The sequence below is a fragment of the Plasmodium knowlesi genome (genome assembly GCF_000006355.2).
Source record: "Plasmodium knowlesi strain H genome assembly, chromosome: 12".
Taxonomy (NCBI): Eukaryota; Apicomplexa; class Aconoidasida; order Haemosporida; family Plasmodiidae; genus Plasmodium; species Plasmodium knowlesi.
The window spans coordinates 707,249-729,869 of NC_011913.2; the positions used below are offsets into that span (position 1 = coordinate 707,249).

General features: G+C 35.0%; 5 protein-coding genes across 5 annotated transcripts; 3 read left to right on the forward strand and 2 right to left on the reverse strand.

The window, feature by feature from the left end:
* Positions 1-1,122: 1,122 nt before the first annotated feature.
* Positions 1,123-3,903, forward strand: PKNH_1215800 (plasmepsin VIII, putative; the record flags this gene model as incomplete). The annotated part of the gene is made up of 13 exons (XM_002260173.1): positions 1,123-1,225; positions 1,344-1,386; positions 1,596-1,657; positions 1,839-2,028; positions 2,135-2,196; positions 2,337-2,502; positions 2,663-2,732; positions 2,825-2,876; positions 2,991-3,050; positions 3,145-3,240; positions 3,363-3,496; positions 3,648-3,711; positions 3,884-3,903. The coding sequence occupies 13 exons, from the start codon at positions 1,123-1,125 to the stop codon at positions 3,901-3,903; spliced, it is 1,122 nt and encodes a 373-aa protein (XP_002260209.1).
* A 415-nt stretch (positions 3,904-4,318) lies between these two features.
* PKNH_1215900 (conserved Plasmodium protein, unknown function) lies at positions 4,319-6,999 on the forward strand (the record flags this gene model as incomplete). The annotated part of the gene is made up of 10 exons (XM_002260174.1): positions 4,319-4,863; positions 5,017-5,075; positions 5,193-5,245; positions 5,348-5,420; positions 5,555-5,608; positions 5,693-5,776; positions 5,922-6,109; positions 6,262-6,312; positions 6,433-6,612; positions 6,763-6,999. The coding sequence occupies 10 exons, from the start codon at positions 4,319-4,321 to the stop codon at positions 6,997-6,999; spliced, it is 1,524 nt and encodes a 507-aa protein (XP_002260210.1).
* Positions 7,000-7,755: 756 nt separating this feature from the next.
* Positions 7,756-12,069, reverse strand: PKNH_1216000 (potassium channel K2, putative; the record flags this gene model as incomplete). The annotated part of the gene is made up of 1 exon (XM_002260175.1): positions 7,756-12,069. One exon carries the CDS (start codon positions 12,067-12,069, stop codon positions 7,756-7,758), a length of 4,314 nt encoding a protein of 1,437 aa, XP_002260211.1.
* Positions 12,070-16,618: 4,549 nt separating this feature from the next.
* On the forward strand, positions 16,619-17,217 carry PKNH_1216100 (conserved protein, unknown function; the record flags this gene model as incomplete). The annotated part of the gene is made up of 2 exons (XM_002260176.2): positions 16,619-16,674; positions 17,004-17,217. 2 exons carry the CDS (start codon positions 16,619-16,621, stop codon positions 17,215-17,217), a joined length of 270 nt encoding a protein of 89 aa, XP_002260212.2.
* A 536-nt stretch (positions 17,218-17,753) lies between these two features.
* On the reverse strand, positions 17,754-22,174 carry PKNH_1216200 (ribonuclease Z, putative; the record flags this gene model as incomplete). Its single annotated transcript, XM_002260177.1, has 6 exons — positions 17,754-17,909; positions 18,798-18,856; positions 19,014-19,088; positions 19,244-19,379; positions 19,521-19,773; positions 20,001-22,174. The coding sequence occupies 6 exons, from the start codon at positions 22,172-22,174 to the stop codon at positions 17,754-17,756; spliced, it is 2,853 nt and encodes a 950-aa protein (XP_002260213.1).
* Positions 22,175-22,621: the final 447 nt, after the last annotated feature.

A 22,621-nucleotide genomic window follows, 5' to 3' on the forward strand; every position in this document is an offset into this window, starting at 1 on the left:
TGCCGCAATGCAATGCAGATAAAAGATAACTTGCTCTTCTTTTGCATAAGCATAAATTCACTAAAATGAGAAAAGACTCCTTAAGAAATAGATGAGGCGAACTGACCCCTTTGACTCAATTTCACGTAGGTACGCCTTGTAAAATGGTGAAAGTTCAGGTAGACAAATGATAAAAAGGTGGGAATTAGAAATACTGTCCGCACAGATAAAGCTCTAAAAAAAAAATTTTAAACAATCGTGACGGTCGTTTGGAATGTTGTGCGTAGTTATATGTCCATACATATATCGACATTCCATTTTTGTGAAGGTAAAGCACACCGTTCGTTTTGTGGAGAAAAAGGATGATGGCGCGTTTGCATATACGCCCACAATAATGAACGAACAAAAAAAAAAAAAAAGAGTAGACCAAATTGGTGTCACGCTTTTAAGGCGCTAAATACATTCAAGTTTATAAATACGTAAAATCGGTGAAGGCGGAATATCATTTGTAGACGTTTTAATTCATCCATCCATCGCGACGCAGGGGAAAAAAAAAAAAAAAAAAAAAAGAGTGGAAATACGAAATGATAAAAGAAAAACATTGCAAATAATTTGCAAAGGAGCCAAACGTCGTAAAAGCTGGCACGTGTACGTTCGCATTTTTCCCGTTGCAAAATCGTTTTGGTATATTCTTAAATTAATTAAAGTATTTACCATTTTGTTACGATTAAGAAGGGATATGAAATCCCCAGTGTTCTGCTACCCCCTCTTTGTAGTAGCTCAGAAACGAACAAGACAATGTCTGGACTCGTAATTTCGTTGGAAGTCCTTGTACACAATTTGGTCGTTGCAAAGGAGGGCACTATTATTCACCCATGTGTCCATGTATATACACAAAAAATGTTGCATTTGCGCGCCACAGTCCATATTCCACGATTAGTTAAAAACTAAAAAATAAGGAGAAGTTTACAAGAAGGGAATAATTTATGCATTCGGTAGATAAAACTTTTTTTTCTGTTTCTCAAGAGAGATAATGTACTGTTCTGTAATGTAAAAAAAGTAAAAAAAAAAAAAAAAAAAAAAAAAAACGCACTCTCAATTTGACATTGTAACCGCACTTTAAAGTAACTCTCACTATACAAAATGAACTTCCTATTGTCCATTTTTGTCTTTATCATTTTTAATATTCACCCTTGGGTGAAATCTGCAAAAGAGAATTTAAGAATATCCAGGTATAACAGGCCAGGTAAGTTTTACACACATGTGTGCACAGTTCAAATCATCATGAGAAAGAAAAATATTACATGAAAAAAAAAAAAAAAAAAAAAAAAAAAAAACACTTTCTCCTGCTGCCAATTGTGAAGGAATTTCCACCATCATTCTCAAGGGCGATTACATCAACAGACAGTAAACACGCAAAATGTCACTCTGTATTACAACATCAGATCGGTGCACACGAAATATGTGCGATGTGCTCCTTTGCGAAATGTGTTATTTAAAAATTAGAGAGTTCCAAGTTTGAAGTTATATGACTATGATTAATGCTTTATTCATTTTTATTATTATTATTATTTTTTTTTCTTTTTCATTTCTTCCCGCTTTTTGATCTACCAAAGATTCATTGGAGAAATATACATTGGAAGTCCCCCCCAGGTGTTCAAGGTTCTATTTGATACTGGTTAGGAAGAAAAAGGGAGGAGCACTAAAAGAAAACCAACACATTTTCACATATGTACATTCGTATATATGGATAGAACGCATAAGGTGTGTCTATACAACAACCTGCAAAGGAACACAAACACGCACAAACATATATATATGCCTATATTTTTTTTTTTATCTCTTCTTTATGTGTCAAGGCAGTACAAACTTGTGGATCCCGTCGAAAAACTGCCAAACGAAGGGCTGTCGGAGCAAAAGAAAATACGATCACAGAGTTTCTAAAAATTACAAATCAGTCGAGAAAAAGAACCCTGTGGAAGTTTTCTTCGGAACAGGCAAAATACAAATCGCTTACGTTTCTGATGATGTTCACTTAGGAGATATTACGTAAGAGACTTAAATGATGTACACACTCTTCAAAGGAGAGAAGTTCAGTAAAATAAAAAATGGGCTCTATGCTGTATTATGTCCCCATGTTCGGTTAACTTTTTAGGGTAAAAAACCAGGAGTTTGGAGTAGCCAGTTATATATCCGATGATCCTTTTTCAGATATGAGTAATAGGAAAAAAAAAAAAAAAAAAAAAAAAAAAAAATTATAGCTTTGTATTTATGATTAATTTCTAACTCGTGCAACATGTGCGTATAAGATTCTCTAAATGGCTGTCCCTTTTTTTTTTTTTTTTTTTTTAATCCAGAATTCGATGGCCTATTCGGCCTAGGCATTTCAGATGATAAAAAGAGAAAAACATTGATTTATGAGAACATACCAAAAGGTCGGTCAAAAAAAAACGTCTTCTCGATTTATTACCCCAAGAATGTGGACGACGATGGTGCGATAACCTTCGGGGGATACGATCAAAAGTGAGGAAGGAAAGAAGGAAAGAAATTGGAGTGCTCACACGTTTAAGTGCACATATAGAGGTGCGCACATAGAATAACATGTAGGTGCACATTTAGGTGAATATGCGAAAGCACATTTTAATGCACACTGTTGTCACGCTCTGTGCTCACCACCGTTCAGATTTATCCAACCCAATGAGAATATCAATTGGTTTGACGTTTCGTCCAGAAAATACTGGACAGTCAAAATGGTAATCTGATAAAACTCTTCATAAGCATAAAAAATTAAAGTAAAAAAAAAAAAGGATAAAGACTTGTCTTCAATCTTGTGTTGTAAATACAGATAGGACTGAAAATCAATGGAGTATTCCTAGACGTGTGTTCCAAAAATATAGGTGTGCACAATATGGCGATGAATAAGAGTGCAAAGGGATGTGCGACATTTTAACGTTTTATTTACTTCATCCAGACAATTCTTTGTTTACAATTTCCTTTCTTTCTAATGTTAGGTGGCTACTGCGAAGCAGTCATTGATACAGGAACGTCAAGCATCGCTGGCCCCAAGGAAGGTAAAATGATAATCCCATTTGCCTTGTTCTACTTTTTCAAAATTATCATCATACAGAAGAACATTACATAAAAATTTTAATGTACACCTTACAGACTTAATTTTATTAACTAGATTGTTAAACCCTAGAAGAACCTGCCACAACAGGGCACTACTAAAAAGATTTTCTTTCCTTCTAAGTGACGAAAATGGTAAATATACATTTAGGAGAGGAGGAAAAAAAAAGAAGTAAGGGCCTTGTAAAATGGAGTATCATAGATGCAGTTATATATACTTGTGTTTTTTTTACCCCCCCCCCCCCCCCCCTTTATAGGCGAACAAAAGGAGTACGAATTAACCCCGGAGGATTACATAGTTAACTCGTTCAGAGTCGACCCTGCTTTGAAGACCCCTTGCAACTTCGCGTTCATGCCAATTAACATTTCTTCGGCTAATAGATATTTATATGTAAGAATAGTAGACAAAACACATAAAGATGTATACGTGAAGAAGTTTACTACAGATGTGTGTGTAAATAGCAGAGAGAATGCATCGATGTGAATAAATGCGTCTTCTTTTTTTTTTTTTTTTTTTTTTTTTTTTTTTTTCCCTTTTGTAGATTCTTGGACAAATATTTTTGCAAAAGTATTATGCAATATTTGAAAAGGACAAAATGAAAATTGGTAATATTTAAGAGAACCTATAAAATGTGCAAACATGGGTTCCTTACCGAGCGAATTTGTGAACATACTTATGTGCTCATATGTTTTTTTATACATGTGCATACGCATATCCCCTTATTGCACAAAATGAGAGTTAATGTTCCTTTTCCGCTCTTTGGGGTTCCCTTTTCAGGCCTAGCTAAATCGGTGTGATTCACACTCATTATGTAGGTTTTTTTTTTTTTTTTTTTTTTTTTTTCTCCTAACATGTGTTATACCGAGCGAGTATATTACACCCCTCTATGTGGTCCACTGCTCGTACTTTCACAAGAAATTATTTCGCCCCTCCCTCCATTTTTAATTCGTTTTTTTTTGTTAAAAGTTATTTATAACTACTAGACATAGATGCTACACAATTTTAAAAATAGAAATTCTCAATGTTGCAAATTTTAATCAGAAAAAAACGTCGCTGCATTTTCGACACATCCCCGAAAAATAGACTCCTATATTGTTTTCCTTTTCGGAGGGTGCTCTAGCGGTCATTTCACAGAAAGGGCATTTTCCCGGTGCGTACTTAATGGTATAATTGCATACACATACACATTGTAAGACAGGTAAAAGGGAAAACATGATTCGAAAAAGAAAATCAAAGGTGGCGGAAAATGAACAGGTCGAGGTGGGCAAGGAGGAAGAGTTAATGGAAGGACAATGTGTGCTCACGAAGAAAGATTCGGCTATGAAATGTGTAGAGGAAATAAGCGAAAAGGGGAGAGAAGAAGTCAACTATACGAAGATAAAAGAATCAGGAACATTAGAAACCATCACTTATGCCTCCTCCCCCAAGGACAGTGCTCATGTTAGAGAAGATAAAAGTAGCGTTAGAAACTGTGATGAAATGAAAAGAAGAGAAAATTCGATGCATGATGAAATTACAGATAAGGAAGAAAATATAAGAAGTTCAATTACACTGGAACAATTAAATTACGAATCCTCTCCAAGTATGGACAGATCGGAAAGTCAAAAAAATGAGGAAATGAAATTTAAAGGCATCGATGAATTGTGCAATAAATACGATAAGGAGGTACAAAATTTACTGGAAATTTTTGATCATCTCAGTTTTTCTTGGTTATTTAAAAATCCCTTTTGTCCCACAATTAGTAGAGATGAGAAAATGTAATGGAAGTCAAAAAAAAAAAAAAAAAAAGTTGTGTTTGTGTAGCATTAGCAGGGGTGGATATACAGATACGTGTGCACATACCTGAATATTTATATTCCTAGATTTGTTAACCCCAATTATATTCTTCCTCTTTCCTTTTTCCACGTTAGTGTCAGAATTTTTTACTACTCTGGATTCTCCCTTTTCCCATATTTAGGATGGGTCATAGGTGATCATAAATCCGTTCACACATTTTTTTTTTAACATTTTGTAAAGTATTTATTTACTGTCTTTTAGAATCACTCAGATGTGTTTGCATTTTTTTTTTTTTTTATTCCCCCTTTAGCTTCAATTTTTGGATCCTTCTGTAAAGAGAGAAATAATAAAAATATTGTATCGGTAGGGGATAATGTGAAAAGATTTGAGCGCATGTGTCAATCGTTGTGCTAATTTCCCTTCCATTCCTCCCCTCGTCACATTTACTCATTTGCTATTCCTCAGCTACGAATTATCAGCTCCATCCAATGTGCCTTCTTTGGCTTCATGATTGTTCTAATAATGGCAGTTATTAACAGTAAAAAAAAAAATTACAACATTCCCATACAGTTGTGTGTATACACTCCTATCCCCCACAATGTTTTAAGTTGCACCCATGGAATTTTATCTCCCCTCCCCCATTTCGCTATTTTTTCTTCATCTTTTGCAAAGTGAACAACCGAAGCGCGCTGCAGTGTAAATATGAAGGAATATCAATTAAAAAAAGTAACAAACTAGAAAGAAAAAGGAAATATAATAATTTAAAAGAAAAAAAAAAAAAAAAAATTCGCACTACTTATTCTACTTTAGAACTGGTTAAAGACAGCAAATACAACGTTGTGTTTTTTGGGCCGATGAGCACGGACGACTGGATGAGTTCGAGAGTAGCCAAAAGTAGGACTTACTAAGGAGTCATTTGTACAAAATGGGTGCAAAGCACTATTCCGTTGCGCACCCCCCCAAGACGTTGCGTTTTTTACACTCTGGGCTATACTCCCCCCCCCCCCCCCCCCCAATATACTCCCTCAAAACATTCTAGTCGCCGAGGATCTGCAATTCAATGTCTACACCATTAGCTACCCGAATATCAAGAATAGACTAATCAAAAGAAAGCGCCATGTATTTTTGAAGGATGCCTTAGCATGCGCAAAGTTGAAATATTCCCGTGTTATCTTGTTTTCCTTTCAAATAGAGAGCGCGGTAAATTTCACCATCCCGTTTCTTGAGGTAATGCACTGTGCATTTGTAAATTCAGGTGTCCCACAGGCACCCCGTCGTCCCAAGCAGGTGGCAAAAATGGGGACAAATAAAAACAGAGGAATGCAAAAAAAATTAATTGCGCAAAACCATACCAAAAATATGGGTTCCACATTTTGCAGAGAAGTCAAGTTCTAGGGTTTCTAAGCTACTCCAAAAAATATCCCAAGAAGGTCAGCCCCGGAGCATATAAATATTGTTCTAAGAATTCACACATGTGTACAAGAATAAATGTACCCAGTGATGCTACACCTTTTTTAAGAAATAAAAATTTATCGTCGTGATTGCCTCAGGCTCCTATGCTAGAGAACGAAGGACAGGAGAAGATAATTTATTTCACCCCTGATGAAAAGAATTTATATGATATTTATATCTCCCTAAGATTGAGGATATGCAAAAATGAACAAAAGAAATACTACAACATTTTGCACATCATACATCACAGCTTCAATAAGTACAGGATTAGATGCGCGGTAGGAAAGAATGCTAAATATTTGTATGGAGAAATATGTACATGATGCATCTTCCTTAACAAGGACTACGCGTGTGAGATAATTTCTCTCACTTTGAGGGGTTAAATGGGATTTTTTTTTTTTTTTTTTTTTTTTCTAATTATAACGAAGCAAAATTTAGCAGAAGACTACAGTATAACAGTGAATAACTTTAACTTCAACACCACTGGGGTGGAGAACAAAGGAGAAAAATACGAAGATGAGGATTTCAAGGAAGTGATTGACGATTTTTATCAGTACTTGGCATTCATCCGGGATATCATTTCACAAAATAACTTGGAATTTTACAGGAAAATGCTCTGTGAAAATACCATGTGCGATTCGAAAGGGTCAGTATGTGTTCTCTGATAAGGGGGCAGACTGTCCAGGAATAGACTAAGCAGTTTCCATGCATTTGAGCAGTCTGCGTTATTAAAAAGGAAAGTTTCGTTTTCCGAATATATATATATATTTTTAAACATTGTTAATTCCACTTTTGTTTCAAATATTGTTGTGAGGAAAAACAGCTTCTTTACATCATTTGAAAATTTTTTAAGTCTTTATAAGGAAAAAAATAAAATAATAAAATGATGGTATGTCGTTTGAATAAGTAAACTTCCCCTAAAGGGAGGTTTCCATATTTTTCCAAATGCAATTGTACATATTCAGGAAAAAATGGCTATATTTTCTTTTTGTCACGTAGCTGATGTAGAGAGTTAAAAAAGGGGGAAAGGGTATAGTCCCTGTTCGTTGGAGAAAAGACAACTTTTAAATTGCTTGTACAGCCCATTGGGGGGTTAGCTAATTCATAAGCGGAGGAAAGTGAGGAATGAAAAAAAGTTTGACAAAAGGGTGTGCATTTTTTAAAAAGGGGCAACGACAAAAGGTGGTAAAAATTTTTGCACAAACTGTTTAAAGGACAAATGGATTGAGAGAGCGTTTAGCGCACAAAGGGTGAAAAACTCTCCAGCGCAAGGGAAGAAAAATGAAGTGAAATAAAATAAAACCGAGTAATATAATGGAGTAAAATAAAACATGGCAATGTAAAACCTGTAACATAAAAAAAACATTAAGCTAAAACCATAGAAGCACCGACAAACGCAGAAATAGACAGGGCAGTAGTGCCTACAAAACGTATACCATGTCGTCCAGCTTGAGCTCGCAATTTTCGCTCGGCTTTGTGTAAACGTAGAAGGGGATGTTTCTGTCACCGCGCCTATACAAACCAATAGCAGTGATATTCTTCTTGGATAAGAAATAAAACAGATCACGGAAGGTTCTTATCCTTTTAAAAGAAAAATCAAAGTACTTTTTCAAGTCGCATACATAAATTACGCTCATGTGTTTTATGAGACTTTCCAATGTGTCATTACAAACGGAAAATTTGGTGAAGCTTTTATGATGCGCCATAAAATTGTACAACATGGTTTCGCAGATTAAATTGCTTGAATAAAAACGGCAACAATTTACATAAGGGAAAAAATCACTGTACGAAGATTTGTTGTCCTTTAATTTTATCATTTTATTTTCCTCCAAAAAGATAATATTAGAGGGGTTAATCAACTCTGTCATTATGTTATTTATGTAAAAGGATTTTTTTCTTTTCCGCATTAAGTGGATCATTTTCCTTGTTAATATTATATTATTCATGTCTGTCTCGTTTATTTCGTCTGCATTGTTTATGTCTGTGGGTAGAATTATGATGTAATAGGCCTGCATAAGACCAGCCTTTAATATATTGTAGTCGTCCAGAGACTTGCATTTTATGAACACAACGTTGTACTTACACAAGTCGTACATATTGATAACTGGCACCTCGTCCGTAAGTATAACTACGTTATACGTACACTTATGATTCAACATTTTGATTAACTCCATCGTATTTGATGTGAAGTTTATTATTAGCAATAATTTGTTCCTCCTCCCTCGGGGGAAATACTTTTCACAGGCTTCTTCGTACGAATATGCTATTGCGCTTTTGAAGGTAGCATTGAAGTTATCACTGAGGGCGTCTTTGATCCCATCCTTGTGGGCATTATTAAGGCCATTTTGTGTAACTTTATCCTTTCCTGTTTCTTCTCTTTTTAAAAAATTCACGTAATTAATTAAATAATTTTTTTTTTTCAATTTTTTTTTGTGGATAAAATAATACCCATACTTCTTCCGAACCTCCGTATGATATGGAGGTACCCTTTGGGGGTCTACATAGCTGTTCTTCGATACAGCCTTGTCTATCGCATTTTCAAAAGTATGAACTTCTGGGTAAGGCAAAACAAGATTGCTTGTGGGATTACCTACGTGGAATTTCCCGGGGGTTCTCTCCAAATAACGTGAAGATCCCACGAGGATATTCCCCTCGTTGTGTCTGTCCATCCGAGTGTCAATATTACATCTGTCTGGAATGCAAGTGATAAAATTACATCCGTTAAGGACCGAGTTGTTATTATGATAGGGGGGAGCGTGAGTGGATCTATCACAATTCGTCACATCTTGATAATTCCCTTTTTGAGAATCCCCATTTTTAACACATTTCTCCTGTATATCTCCCCAACATACCAAATCGTGCGAATCTCGCGAATCGTGCCCACCCGTACATCTAAGCGTGTTCCTCCTTTCCCCCAATGGATAATTCCTTTTCGAAAAAGCTGTCGAAATTTTGTAGCTACTAAACAAGTCGTGGTAGTTTATGGCTATCAAATTTGCATCCTTGTAGACCAGGTTTCCATTATGCCCAGGTGACATGGTTGGCATATTCCTCCTTAAATTGGGCGTCAAATATTTATTAAAAGATTTCTTAGTTTTTATGACTGACTTCAAATCGTAAGAAATGTTTTTCTCCTTTTTACTCTTAATTTCGAATAACCAAAAGAGGCTTTTTGCCATGGACAGGTATTTAATAACCTTCTTAGAATTGGCAATAACTACACATTTGTCATTTTCCCTCATGGAATAATTTGCCCCCAACAGATTGAGGTAGCATTTTAATTGTTTCGTGTTTTTACTTATGTTAGTGTCGTATCCCCATTTATTATTCGTCTTGGCGTGAATTATGTTGTAGTCCCACTTTTTTAACTCTTCCATGTGTGGCTCTTCCTTGGTGGTGTATCTCTCCCGTAGTTTGTTACTTCTAATGTTGCTTCTACTAATGTTTATGCAAATATTTCCTTCGCTGGAGATACTCTCATATTTGTTTTTTCTTCTCCTATGGAGCACGTTGTCCTTCACTTTGTTCTCCCTGATGTGGTAGGTTCCACATTCACCGATGAGGTTACTAGAATTACCTTTTCCCCTATTGGCTTGATAATCCAGATTCATTTTTAACAAATTAGATCGTTCCATTGAGCTTCTCTTTATTCTTCTACCCGTGGTGTGACCACTTCGACTGCTATTTAGAATACCCCTCTGTTCACGTAACGGTGGTTGTATATAGACAGGGTTACATGAATGAGAATACCTTCTTAACAGGTTAAGGAAGACAACTTTAAATCTTCCGCTCCTTGCCTTTTTCCCTTTAAGGAAGTTTGCCACTTTATGTGCAGTATAATTGCGCCTAATGTGGGATAGCATCCCGTTGTCCGTTTCGACGCCGATTAGAATAATGCCAAGGGACTCATACAATTTGTAAAATAATTTATCGAATTTTAGTCCAACCATATTTTTGTGAACGAAGAAGGAGAAAATTTTTGTTCTGGATCCCCTGATATATTGACTTATATATTTGAAACAGGAGGAATCACGAACATCGTCAAGCTCTTCGCACTCTGGCTCATATTTGTATGCTGTAAACAAGTTTAAAATTAGGGTAATAATTCCAGGGTACTTGACATTCTTAACAATTAAGGAATGCTTCAAATTGTCAATGATAAAATTTTCGCATCCAATAGACTTGACAACATTAGAAACACTTTTATTTCGTAATTCGATGACAGCGTTTTTTTTTCCATGTAGAAATTTCTTCAAAATTAATAATCTTGTAAATGATTTTGTGTCAATGTTGTAATGCCCATTATTGAATTTATCAGAAAATAAAAATAAGTAATACGCATTCTGGGCGTTGATGCTGTAGAGCAAATTTGTATTTTGTTTTTCATTCAAATCGTAGCTTTTAATATATAGAGATATGCAGAAGTGATCTGCTATCTTTATTTGTTCTTTGTAACAACTTATAGGGTAAGTAGTAAGGATATGAAATTTTATCTTATTTCCATATGCAATAGACTCGAAAAGGAAAACATTTAATTTTTGCGGTTCCACTTCTCCAATGAGCAGAATAAACTTCTGACTGTTCATGCTAAGCTTACCATACGTTTTCTTTTTAGAGAAAATGGAAATAATCAAATCGTTGAATTGTATTGGAACCCATATGAAGGTCCAGAATATAAAAATGATACAAACTACTTTGCTTAATTTGTTAATGGGAAATATGTCTCCATATCCAACAGTAGATATGGAAATTATGGAGAAGTAAAAATAATCCAAGTAGGTATTCAGAAAATAGGAAAAATTTCCGTTTTCCAAATTGTAAGGATGAATCGCCTGAATTGTGTAAACGGTTGAGGCGAAGGCGTTACACAGCAAAAGAACTCCCAACACAATTCGAACGATTCTAATTTCTGTATTTGTTAAGATGGAGTTTTGCTCCACTCTCACGTAGGACACATTTAGAAATATCTTAATATTTCGTAAAAATCCCATTATGAAGTATATGTCTATCTTATTGTCAAGAACAAAAAGATATTTGGAAAAGAAGAATACACTTGGTGCGCTGAAAAACGCGTCTATTAGAAATTTCGACTTCATCACATAATATTTAGACTTGCTGTAACTCAGGATGACCATCACTAAATCGATGTATGACGAGGACAACAGGACAATCAAAATGTTATGAATGTATGTCGGTATGTTGTCAAAATTCCACATCTTGTCATATGTATCTCTCCTCCAGTAGTATAAACTGATATACCATATGAATGCGTAAAGCACATCCCTCATGTTACAGAAGTAGTAATTAAATGTACTGTTATAAATTTTTAGCATATACAATTCCATATTCTTATGTTTTTTCCTTAATGAATAATATACTTTCTTAAAGAAAAATTTCTTAATTAACTTTTTATACTCAAAGTCGTCAGATTCTAACACCGATATGTTTCCCCTCCTACTTACACTGCTAAAGTTACATAATTTTAAAAAATGATTTCTCCTGCATTTTCTGAACATATAAGTGTCCATAAAGTAGGTGCAGTATATAGCTATGACAATAATTTTTATCGTAACGCCTGTTAGGATACATATTTTGGCGCTCACAAAGTCAATGTTCTCCTTTGCGTTGCTTGGTAGCTTATACAGGTACAGTCCGTTCAGAGCAATCAGGAAGTACTTGAAAATGTTTACCATTAGGAAGAGCACATCGTTTATAGACATCAACCCACTTTTCATGTTTTCTTATTATTTTATTTATTTTTTTTTTTTTTTGAGGAGTGTACATCTTGAGGGTAAAAATGGTATGGCTGTTTTGGACAGGGGTTCATTTTGAAGCCCCTCACATGCTTACCCATGTATATATATATGCAAGTATACATATGGGTGCGCTTGTGTAATGGGCACTGTGATAACCTGGGTGTCACATCTGTCCAAGTTGCCAAAGTAAAAGTGCTCTTCTTACTCACTTTAACAATGCCCTTGATCGAACACATACATTCAAGTACTTGTATATACTCGAACCCGTGAGATATACCGTACAGCGACAATCTTCATGAGAGGTTATTCCTACTTGGTACATATATGCATACACACTTGTGTGCTTTCTATTAAATTGGGTTATTCTTCCTCTATGATGCTTTGGTCCCGTTGCCCCGCTTTTGGCTGAATATAAAAAATGGCTCCATTCTTTTTACTACGCTGTGTTGCAGTTATTTGTAGAATCATAGGAAATGGTCAGAGAAAATTATTAGAGCGTAAAAACGAAGACAAGCAATTCTGTGCAATGGAAGAGAAAATAATTAACTTTAGCGTAAAGTTTTACAACAGAAAAAATTGTAGTTTTTCTCTTATAGTAATCATTTTATAAGGTAATGAAAAATTGGTAAACATGTATTTCAATATAGACATAATTCATTTTAAAGCGAAAGGGTTATTATACCTATCAGCTCTTTCTGTATGCGAAAACAAATCGTAAGATTTAGGAAGAATAACTCCCATGCATAATACCTTACCCCAAGACGGGATGATAACTACATAATTGAATAATTGTGCACCTATACTATTACACAATTATATCTCCGCTATAACGCATTCCCACTTATCTAAAGCGGAGATCCAATGAAATTATTAGGACCCATTCTCCATGCCATAACACACATATGTTACATTTTAAACTTTTCACAAGATGCTTGCTCGCGTGAAAAGAGCAGAGAAAGGATCGATCACATACTGCAGCACCATTTGTGCTAACTACATTTTTAATGTTACTTCGTAGTCTTGCGCAAGCATATATAAGTGCATAATTGTGCGTGTACTCAAAGTGTACGGGCGGGATATGGCGCGCCCCTGCGTTCCGCATCCGCGCACAATTATGCATGTTATAGAATTCAAACCGCGGAGAGAGACACTCAAAAATGTCAAAGGCAAAGTGCGAAATAGCGGAAGCGCGCAAATATAGATAATTGATCATAATTCAAAAGCTAAAGTTTGCCCGTTATACAGAGAAAATAATTCAATTCACTTAATTTCCCATAAAAGGTAAACATGGCTATTTTAAGTTCTTAAGCAGTATATAGCATGCTTGCATTTGTCTACTGCAAAAAGGTTTATGGCCCTTTTAACATCATGCTTCAAATTTAAACTCTTTCATATTATTCCTTTCTAACGCTCAAATGGACATAAGTATATTGCTTAAGCGGTTCGCACATTTATAATTCCTCTGTTATTAATTAGTTTGTTTAGTTCGTTCCTTAAGTGCGTCTTGTGCTATATTACGATTTGAAAGAAACATGAGATGTGATTTCACGCAGAGAGAATACTGCCATGTTTATTTACAATTTGTTCGCCATTTAACTACCTTTCCCCTTTTGCATTGGGGCCCCCAAAAGTGAAGCAACTATCGTGAACTATATAAAACTGGCACATGTTACCCTCACAGTTTAATGAATCATAAGAAAGCTATAAATTGTACATAAAATTTCGCGATGGTAAGAACGGAGAATTGCACACATTTATCCACACAAAACTGATACAAAGTATGGGGGGATTTCAAGCGACCTTTCTTTTCATGTTTCAATTTTGCCATCACTGAGGCGAAATTTTCCGAACAATGTGTCCATTTTAAAATTGATCAAATTTAAGACAAAATGTAGACAACATTAAATTTTGTGTTGCTCACATAAACACATAATGATGTTCACGTCGGTGAATCAATTTTCAAAAATGTCACATTTGGCCATTACACAATTGGCAAGATTGTACACATAATGGGTGCAACCAGATGTACAAGTATAAATCTCACTGACATGGGAAAAATGCGATGAATAATATCGCGCTTCTTATCGCAGCTGATTTTCTTAACTGTTCCTTTGGCAATTATTTTGCCCGATTTTTACCTGACTTTTGGCTGTTTTTTTTTTTTTTTTTTTTTTTTTTTTGTAAAAATAGCTATTTGGTTCATAAAATGTTTAATTTCTATCACAACGATTTGTGCTCGGAAAAAAAAAAAAAAAAAGGAACAGGCAAGACACGCCTATTTTTAATAATTTTTCTGCACCGTTTTCGGTTCTTAAAAGCCTTTCCAGTTGAAACGAAATGTGTGTTCTGTTTTTCGCCTCCGTTGCAGTTAAATTGTGAACAAACAAAAATGGAAGAAAAACGGTTCCCACATATTTATACATACTCCCATTGAGGGCTAAATTAAACACATGATAGTGGCATTAGAAAGGCAAATTTTAAAGCATGAAAAGTTAGGCTAGTTACAAGCGCATGTTAACTCTCAGGGGGTGTTCCACAGAGCGGTTGCGGATTAACGCCGTTTCATATTTGCCTAAGGCGTTATCAAATTGGTTTGTCAAAATAGACATGTTTATTGTGTGTTGCGCCATTTTAGCACTAGCAAGAAAATTGTTAGGGTACATTACTAAAATAGTGTAAAACGGAAATTACACAAATAATGTCTTTTTCAAAACGTTAACGTGAACTTTATTATGCATGGCAAAAAGGCATGTTTCTCTAAAAATTGTTAGATTTTTTCTCACCGCCTGAAAAAGTAATACTGCCTCGTGCACATATGACTCGAGATGTACATGTGCATAAGATGCAGTAGCTCGTGAAAAGTCTTTCAAACGTAAAGTGCTCAGCAGCGGTATATCATTTGTTTTGAGTGAACTCTTGGGATGTTTGATAGCACGGCGAAGCGAGAAAAAATTAATTTCGCACAGTTATACTTATACATGTTATGTACATAATATATATATATATGTATATTATACATGTGTATAATATGAATGTTCCGCGCTTTAAGCGAAAACCTTGCAAAATAATTATTGACCCCAAATGCCCATTAAACTTTAATTTTGCTATGCGTCAAAAAAAAAAAAAAAAAAAAAATTTAACAGAAGCTAGCATTGCGGAGGATTTTTTTTTTTTTACATGAATGAACTCAAAGTAATAAAATGAAATAATTTTTGAACTGTCATTAATTTATATTTTGCTAGGAAAACCGTTTCATGCTGTTTTTTATTTATTAAACTTTTTTTTCACTTCAGAGTTCCGTTTTAAGAAAAACGCATAAAGTGTAATAATGCGTAATTGGAATAATGTAAAATGGCATGGCGCGTAGTAATATGTTAAATGCGTAAACGAGTAAAATGCTTAAAATAGAATAATAATAAGTTTGAGTTGTGAGCTGATGCGGAATGTTATTTTTAACGTCAGGAAAAAACATTCATTCCAGGCATTTGACAATCATTCTTTTTGCTTGCTTTTGCATAGTTAAAAAATAGCACATATTGCCTATGTTATATATATATATATATATATATATATATTTACATATATTGGTAAAAATAAAAACTCAAAAAATTTACCCACTTGAATTGTCACGAATTTTGTAAAGCAACAAACTAAAGAATCACTTAAAATTAAAAAAAGAGGCACGTAAATGAATATTCATTTTTTTTTTCATTTTTTTATTTTTTTGCGTTCGCAAAATACAAATCTATAACCCAAAAGTAACCCCTTACCTGTTTATTCTCATTATATTCTAAAATAAATACATCTTATTTAGAATAAAAAGGAAAAAAAAAGCAAAAAATGTTTTAATTAAAATATATAAACAAGAAAATGAAACAATTTTTATATAACTATTTTAAATATGAATATAGCTGACATTATGTCAGAAATATAAAAGACTGTATTCATAGTATAACCAAGAAGGAAGAAAATGAGCGCTTTAAGAAAGATGTTGCTTTGATATATTTTCATAAATATATCTCTATATCTTCCCATTTCATTTTAACGTATTTATTATATTATACGTATTTGTAACAGAAGAAAACAAGAAATCAGATCCCGGATTTGATTAAATATACAAATTATTATACTTACTTTTTGTCTCTACCCTTTTATTTTAATATAAGATATCAAAAATGGTAGCCTTATAAAGGTGACGTCGCTCCCACCCCCACACCCGTTGTATATTTTTCTCCAATTTAAGGAAAGAAAATCAGATTTGTAAGTATTAATGATATTTTTTAATTCAAGGAGAATACACAAAAATAAGGACTTGGACAGTATTGTACTACAGGAATAGGAAGCCTTACTGCGTCCCATATATTTCTACGCCCATACGATTCTATGTGGAGTATTGTCTTATGAGGAGAAGAAGAGAAGAGTGCGAGTGCCGAAACGATTTTTATGCGTAAAATAAAATAAATTACCAGTGAGAAGTCCTATAGTTATCCACCACATAAGTACTAAACATTACTACGGATTTGTTAAAATGTGTAATTTAAGCAAAGTATACTTTTCAAGATGGAACTCTTCATGGACCTATAAGTAAATAACAAATTTAATATATTAAACTCTTGCTACTACACTATACGTTTAACGCATAGAACATAACCAAATATATATTCGGCCATGCTTACACCTTTTCATATGTTTTAATATGTGATTGCTTGACTTCGTTGTCAATCTGTTTGAATCTATCTGTGTATTTTCACCTTCTTTCCACTCCCCTCAAACCATCTTTTGTACAAAAATTGTTTTATCCCCCAATTCTAAATTGCCTGCATAGTTATGTGCGAACAAGTGAATGTGCTCTTCATGTAGAGAAAAAAAATTATATATTTCTTTTTCGTTAATGTTATAATTTATTAATGTAGATTAAAGAGATATCACATGTCCCCAAGATGGAATATTAGTAAGTGGTTGGTGAAGGAAGAATATAAGTCGGTAAAGTTTAGCAAACCATTTTATTTGACGAAATGGGGAAATTTCAAAACCGTCCATAATCAGTTTTCAGCCAACAGCGGAGCATTTAATAAATTTTGCGACATGAACAAATTGCATGAGAACGACATTCATTTTAAAAAGTAGTTTAACATTACGAAAGAGACTTTACACCATTTCTAATTCGAAAAAGTGTAAACAACAAAAAAAAATATATAATAAAAAAAAAAAAATAAAATAAAGCAGTTACGCATCTTCGCCCCTTTCTTTACCAACATTATAAGAAGTACAGGCCAAGCCGTATGTGCATATTTATACATACACACCCACATTGTGCGAATGTTACACATTTTAACTTGGAGGGAAAAACCACCTAAGTGGACAGAAAATACGCTCCCTTCCTTGTGTTACTCATTTTTTTTTTTTTTTTGTCTCTTTTGAATTTCATTTTACGTTTTCTTTTCATTTGCCAACTTTTTTTTTATGTTTTTCTCATTACCAATTAGTTTCTATTGAGTAAAACTAAACTGGATGTTTTAGATATTACTAAGCTTATTTTTCGTACATCTTTGCGCTCCATAATTTGTCAAATGACATGTCTATAAGCACATTAACGTATATACGGGGGAATTTCCCCATATGCGTGTTTTTTTTTTTTTTCCTTTTTCTTCTTCCCTCTGTAATTAGAATATTTTTTCCAATAAATTTAATAGAATGCTGAAATAATGAGGTAATTCGTTTATTAAATTTAAAGGAATGCACATGTAGTCGAAGCTGTAAATTGTTTTATTCATAATTTCGTTAATTTCGGAGGAAGAGGACTTGTTTAATTTCGGTGCCTACAAGGGGGACAAACGGATGCACATGAGTGTGCACACATATATATAATTGTTTATGTACATACGTATTTTACGTATTCACTTTTTCAGCTAATTTCTTTTCCTTAGTGAAAAAAATAGCCTAATATAACTCCTCTTTTTTTTTGCCTTCATCAGCTTTAAAGAAATTGCACAGTTTTCCGCTCCACTAACATTTTTTGTTAGTAATTAATTAATGAGAGGTTTACATACACTAAATTTATCCCCCCCCTGCTAAGCTATTCTTAAAATTAAGAAAGCTCTGCTTCTTTTTTTTGTGTTTGCATTTATGTGTGTTTTACGATATATGGTGCCCAGTGTAAATTATCTACATGTATAATTTTATGCAATAAATTTGAAAGCTATATCTGGCGAAGGAGCGGTTTTCGTTTAAGTGGCGCCCTTCTCGTTATGCCAGTTTGTTTAGCTTCTGAGAATTAGTGCCTCCCCATGCAACACCTCCATGTGGGGAAAGTCCATATATACGTATGTATGTACTTTCTTTTTTTTTTTAATTTTTTTTTTTGTTATTATAAATTTCATCACGTTATAACTGTTATCATATTATGTTTTAATGAAATAACTTATTTTGGGACCACCTTTAATTATAACTGCGTGATGCCCATATGATAGGAAAGGAAAATTGTGTATATATTTTCATCACGTTGCTGATTTGGGCTACATCTACCAGAAGTGTAACCGCCCCCCCCCCCCCCCCTGTTGTATGTTCCAATTTTTGCAACACGTTGCATTTTACCCCTTTAATTTTGATAGAATTACTCTAGGGGGGGAGTTGTCTGTATATGCGCATTATCGGGGCACATCTGCTCCGTGCGCGATTTATTTTTCATTTTTATGTAAAAGCATTACCTTTGGATACCTTTGGCTGAAATGAGTTAGTATTAGCGTTTTACACTCGACCTCTAGACCTGCAGGGGGTAAATGTTTGCAGTTATTTGTGGAGGATTTAAAAAAAAAAAAAAATGATCATGATGATGATGAATTGGGAACATCATACCAAAACGACATTAAAACAGTGGTTGTGGTTGTGGTTGTGTGTGTGTGTGTGTGTTTTTTTTTTCTTACTTATTTGCATAGCCTCATGTGTTGTAGAGTGGTTTTTATAAATGGCCTCGTCCAGCAATTCGTCATCAAAGGTGGCTGAGAATTTTAACAAACAATGGTATTTACATAAATGGAATGGTCTTTTTTTTTTTTTTTTTTTTTTTTTGCCCAGCTATGTGGTAGAGACCACTTATAGGTGTGCCTCCTTACACAGGTTTGACATTTTCAATTTTTTTTTTTTTTTTTCTTACCTTCGTGTATCAAAATGTCACAATTTTTGGAGAAAGTTTTAACATTATCGCATGGTCTTGTGTCCGCTGAATAAACCACGGAACCGATATTTTTACCTTCAATTTTTATGCCATAGGATTCTTTAACATGCTTAACCTGTGAGGGGGAATTTTGCAGAGAGATTATGCAGAGCAAATTATGCTCCTTCCTTTCGGAGGTGCCAGTAGAATGCTTGCCCCAGTTTACGCGCATCCAATTCTGTATTAGGAATAGAAAAGATTTATAAAATATCCTTACCTTAAAAGGGCGGAGAAATACAAAGCTGTCGTCATCTCCCACTTTTTCCTTTACTTCCAAATTTTCTTCATTGTACAACACGTTCACTGGTTTGTCAAAAAAAAGTTCATTAAATAAATTCATCCAACTTTTTAGTGTTGACGGGATCAATATGAGGGGGTCATCGAGGTGTGGAAAGAGGAGTCTGCGCATATGAAGTAGGTAGTAAAGTCCCATGTGGTGATCTGCGTGTGCGTGCGAAATGAATACTACTCTGAAGTTTGGAGGGGAGAAATGAGGGTAAAAGGAGGTGTACATTTATGTGTCTTTTCTGTGCGGTCTATGGAGGTATAACAATATTTTACGAAAAAAAAAAAAAAAAAAAAAAAAATGCACTTCATCCAAATTAATACAAACAATGTATTCTTAAACAATTCACACAGAGCACTTTTTGTGGAGAAATACAAAATATAAACACACTACAACTTGTAGATGGATTACTTAATCGACTTAATGGTGTTGGAAAAGTGAAGCCACGACTGGCTCATCCAGTACAACTGGTAGAGAGAGCCCTCTCCAAAGTCTAAAACAATTCTGAAATTTTCTTCAACGTTTAAAATAATACCAGAAACGTTTCGAAATGTTGAGGGCATTGAACAACCGGTACCGAGAAAATAAAAGGAAGGATATTTTAAGTAACTCTGCGTTGCTTTATTATTAAAATGTTCAAATCGATTTAGTAATTCTTCATTATTCCTTAATACGTTGGATATTTTTGCAGAATTAAAAATAGTTGGATATAATTCGCGCAGCATTTCGTCCGTGCTTATGCTAACTTTGTGAAACGGGTGCAGAATAAATTTGCACAGCGGGTTGTACACAAGATAGGAATCGCCTTGTTCGCATTCTGTTTGTTTCGCTGCGTCTTTCTCCACTTGGTCTTTTGCGTCATTCACCTCGTCATTTACCTCGTCATTCACCTCGGCATTTACCTCGTTATTTACCTCATCATTCACCTCGGCATTTACCTCGTTATTTACCTCATCATTCACCTCGGCATTTACCTCGTTATTTACCTCATCATTCACTTCTTCCGTCATCCGCCCATTCACTTCTTCCGTCACCCGCCCATTCACTTCTTCCGTCACCCGCCCATTCACTTCCTCCTTTACCTCTTTTGGATCTCCCGCGGTAGGACCATATGAAGCACTCGCCTTTTGGGAAGAATTCCCTATTTGACATGTGGGTCCATCCTCCTTTGCAGGTGAAGCCAATTTTCCCCTTTCCCTCCCATCCTCATCAGCATCATCCGCTGATGCGTGCCAAAGTTCGTACAGGGGGGTGTCCGCTTTGTACTTCAAAAAAATGGTAGGCAATAATTTAGAAAGGAAGTTGTTCAATGATGCTGTGGATACAAATGGACATACTTTCAAAGAAGTATTTGATTGATTACACTTAATATTTTTCACATTTTTCAAACTTAAAAAAAAATTTTTATAATTGTCCATATTCGTAATTTCTTCTCCAGATAAATGAAAAATGTACTGCAAATTTTTTAAATAAGAATTTCCCTCACTAGCAAATTCCTCCAACAAATATTTTACATCAACAGCATCCTCTACATCAATGACTAGTGCCTTCCTTCCGTCTATGTTTTTATCGCACACGTCTTCAGGCTTTATTACTTTATCATTTAACGTAATGGATCTTCCAGATTTTAGTATTCCATAGTATTTTCCTGGTGGAATATTTAATCTCTTTGCCTTCTCGACGTGGAATTTTCCAATTGTTTGAGGACACTCAATTGCATAGCAAATGGTGCTGAACTTTTTCTTAATTTGTGCCTTCTCTGCTTTGGTACCTTTGTCATACCGTTCGTCTTGTGTAGTGATGAGGCATCTTTCTTGGTGAACAAGCTCCTCATCTAGGTGATTTCCCTTAGGGATTCCTTCATCGGGGAGGATTCTAGGGGGATATTCTCCATTTGGAGTGTCCTTTAGGGGATATTCTCCACTTGGGGTATTTTCCTTGTCTGCTTCGCCATTTTTGTGGCCACTCTGGTGATTGTCTCCATTCGGGATGCACCCTCCTTCCATCCTCCTCCTCTTAAAATTATCCAAACGACTTTCACCAGACGAGCCATGCTTTACTGTGCCCCCTTCACGTGAGGGGTTCATTCCCTCACGATGCGAGTCATTCGATTCGGGAGCTATGTTACCTTCAATATTATGTACCTCCTTTATGCACTGATTGGGCATGTCATTTTCTCCTTTTTCTTGTAGTACTATTGGGGTTATAACAACGTTTCCCTTTAAAACTATAGGAAGACTTTCACAAAATTCGTGTACTTGCAATTTTATATTTTTCAGTTTCGCAAAGGAGGATTTGAAATTGTTAACTATCTGTTCTATCGGCTTGGGTCCATAAATGGATATGTCACTATTTGCTATGTTGTCTATGGTTAGGAGGAGACCGACTAACCCCCCAATCGTTTCTGGATTTATTTTCGTAAAAAATATATTCCTAGTTTTAACGACATGTAACTTATGCTCGTTCAAAAATCTTTGTACGTTTTCTCCACAGTTAAACAGTGTGAATTCCCCGTTCACAAATAGCCTCAGGGTTGGCGGTACTGCCAACTTGTGACACCCTACCATTTGTATGTACACTTCCATTTTTCTGTATCTTGTCTGTTTTCTTTTGTGGAAACCTCTTTCGGTGGAGCCCTATTTTGAGCTGGACTTGGCTATGTTATTCGCGCGTCCGGCAGTGAGCCTCGCTTAAGCGCTAAGGCAATATGAGTTCAAAAATAGGTTCAAATGTGGGTTCAAATGTGGGTTCAAATTTGGGTTCAAATTTGGGTTAAAATATGGGTTCAAATATGGGTTAAAATATAGGTTAAAATATGGGTTCAAATGTCGATTCAAATGTGGGTTCAAAGAATGGGTTCACAGATCGCCCCATAAGAGTACCTCCTTCAAAGGCTGCTTCACACGGGGAAGAACTCCTGATCGGTTGGACACCCTGCGGAAAATCCAACCATCCGTGACTACGATCGTTTAGGAACTTTGCCCATATATATATCTGATGCAAGAATTTCCAATTATGCCAAAAAAAAAGAA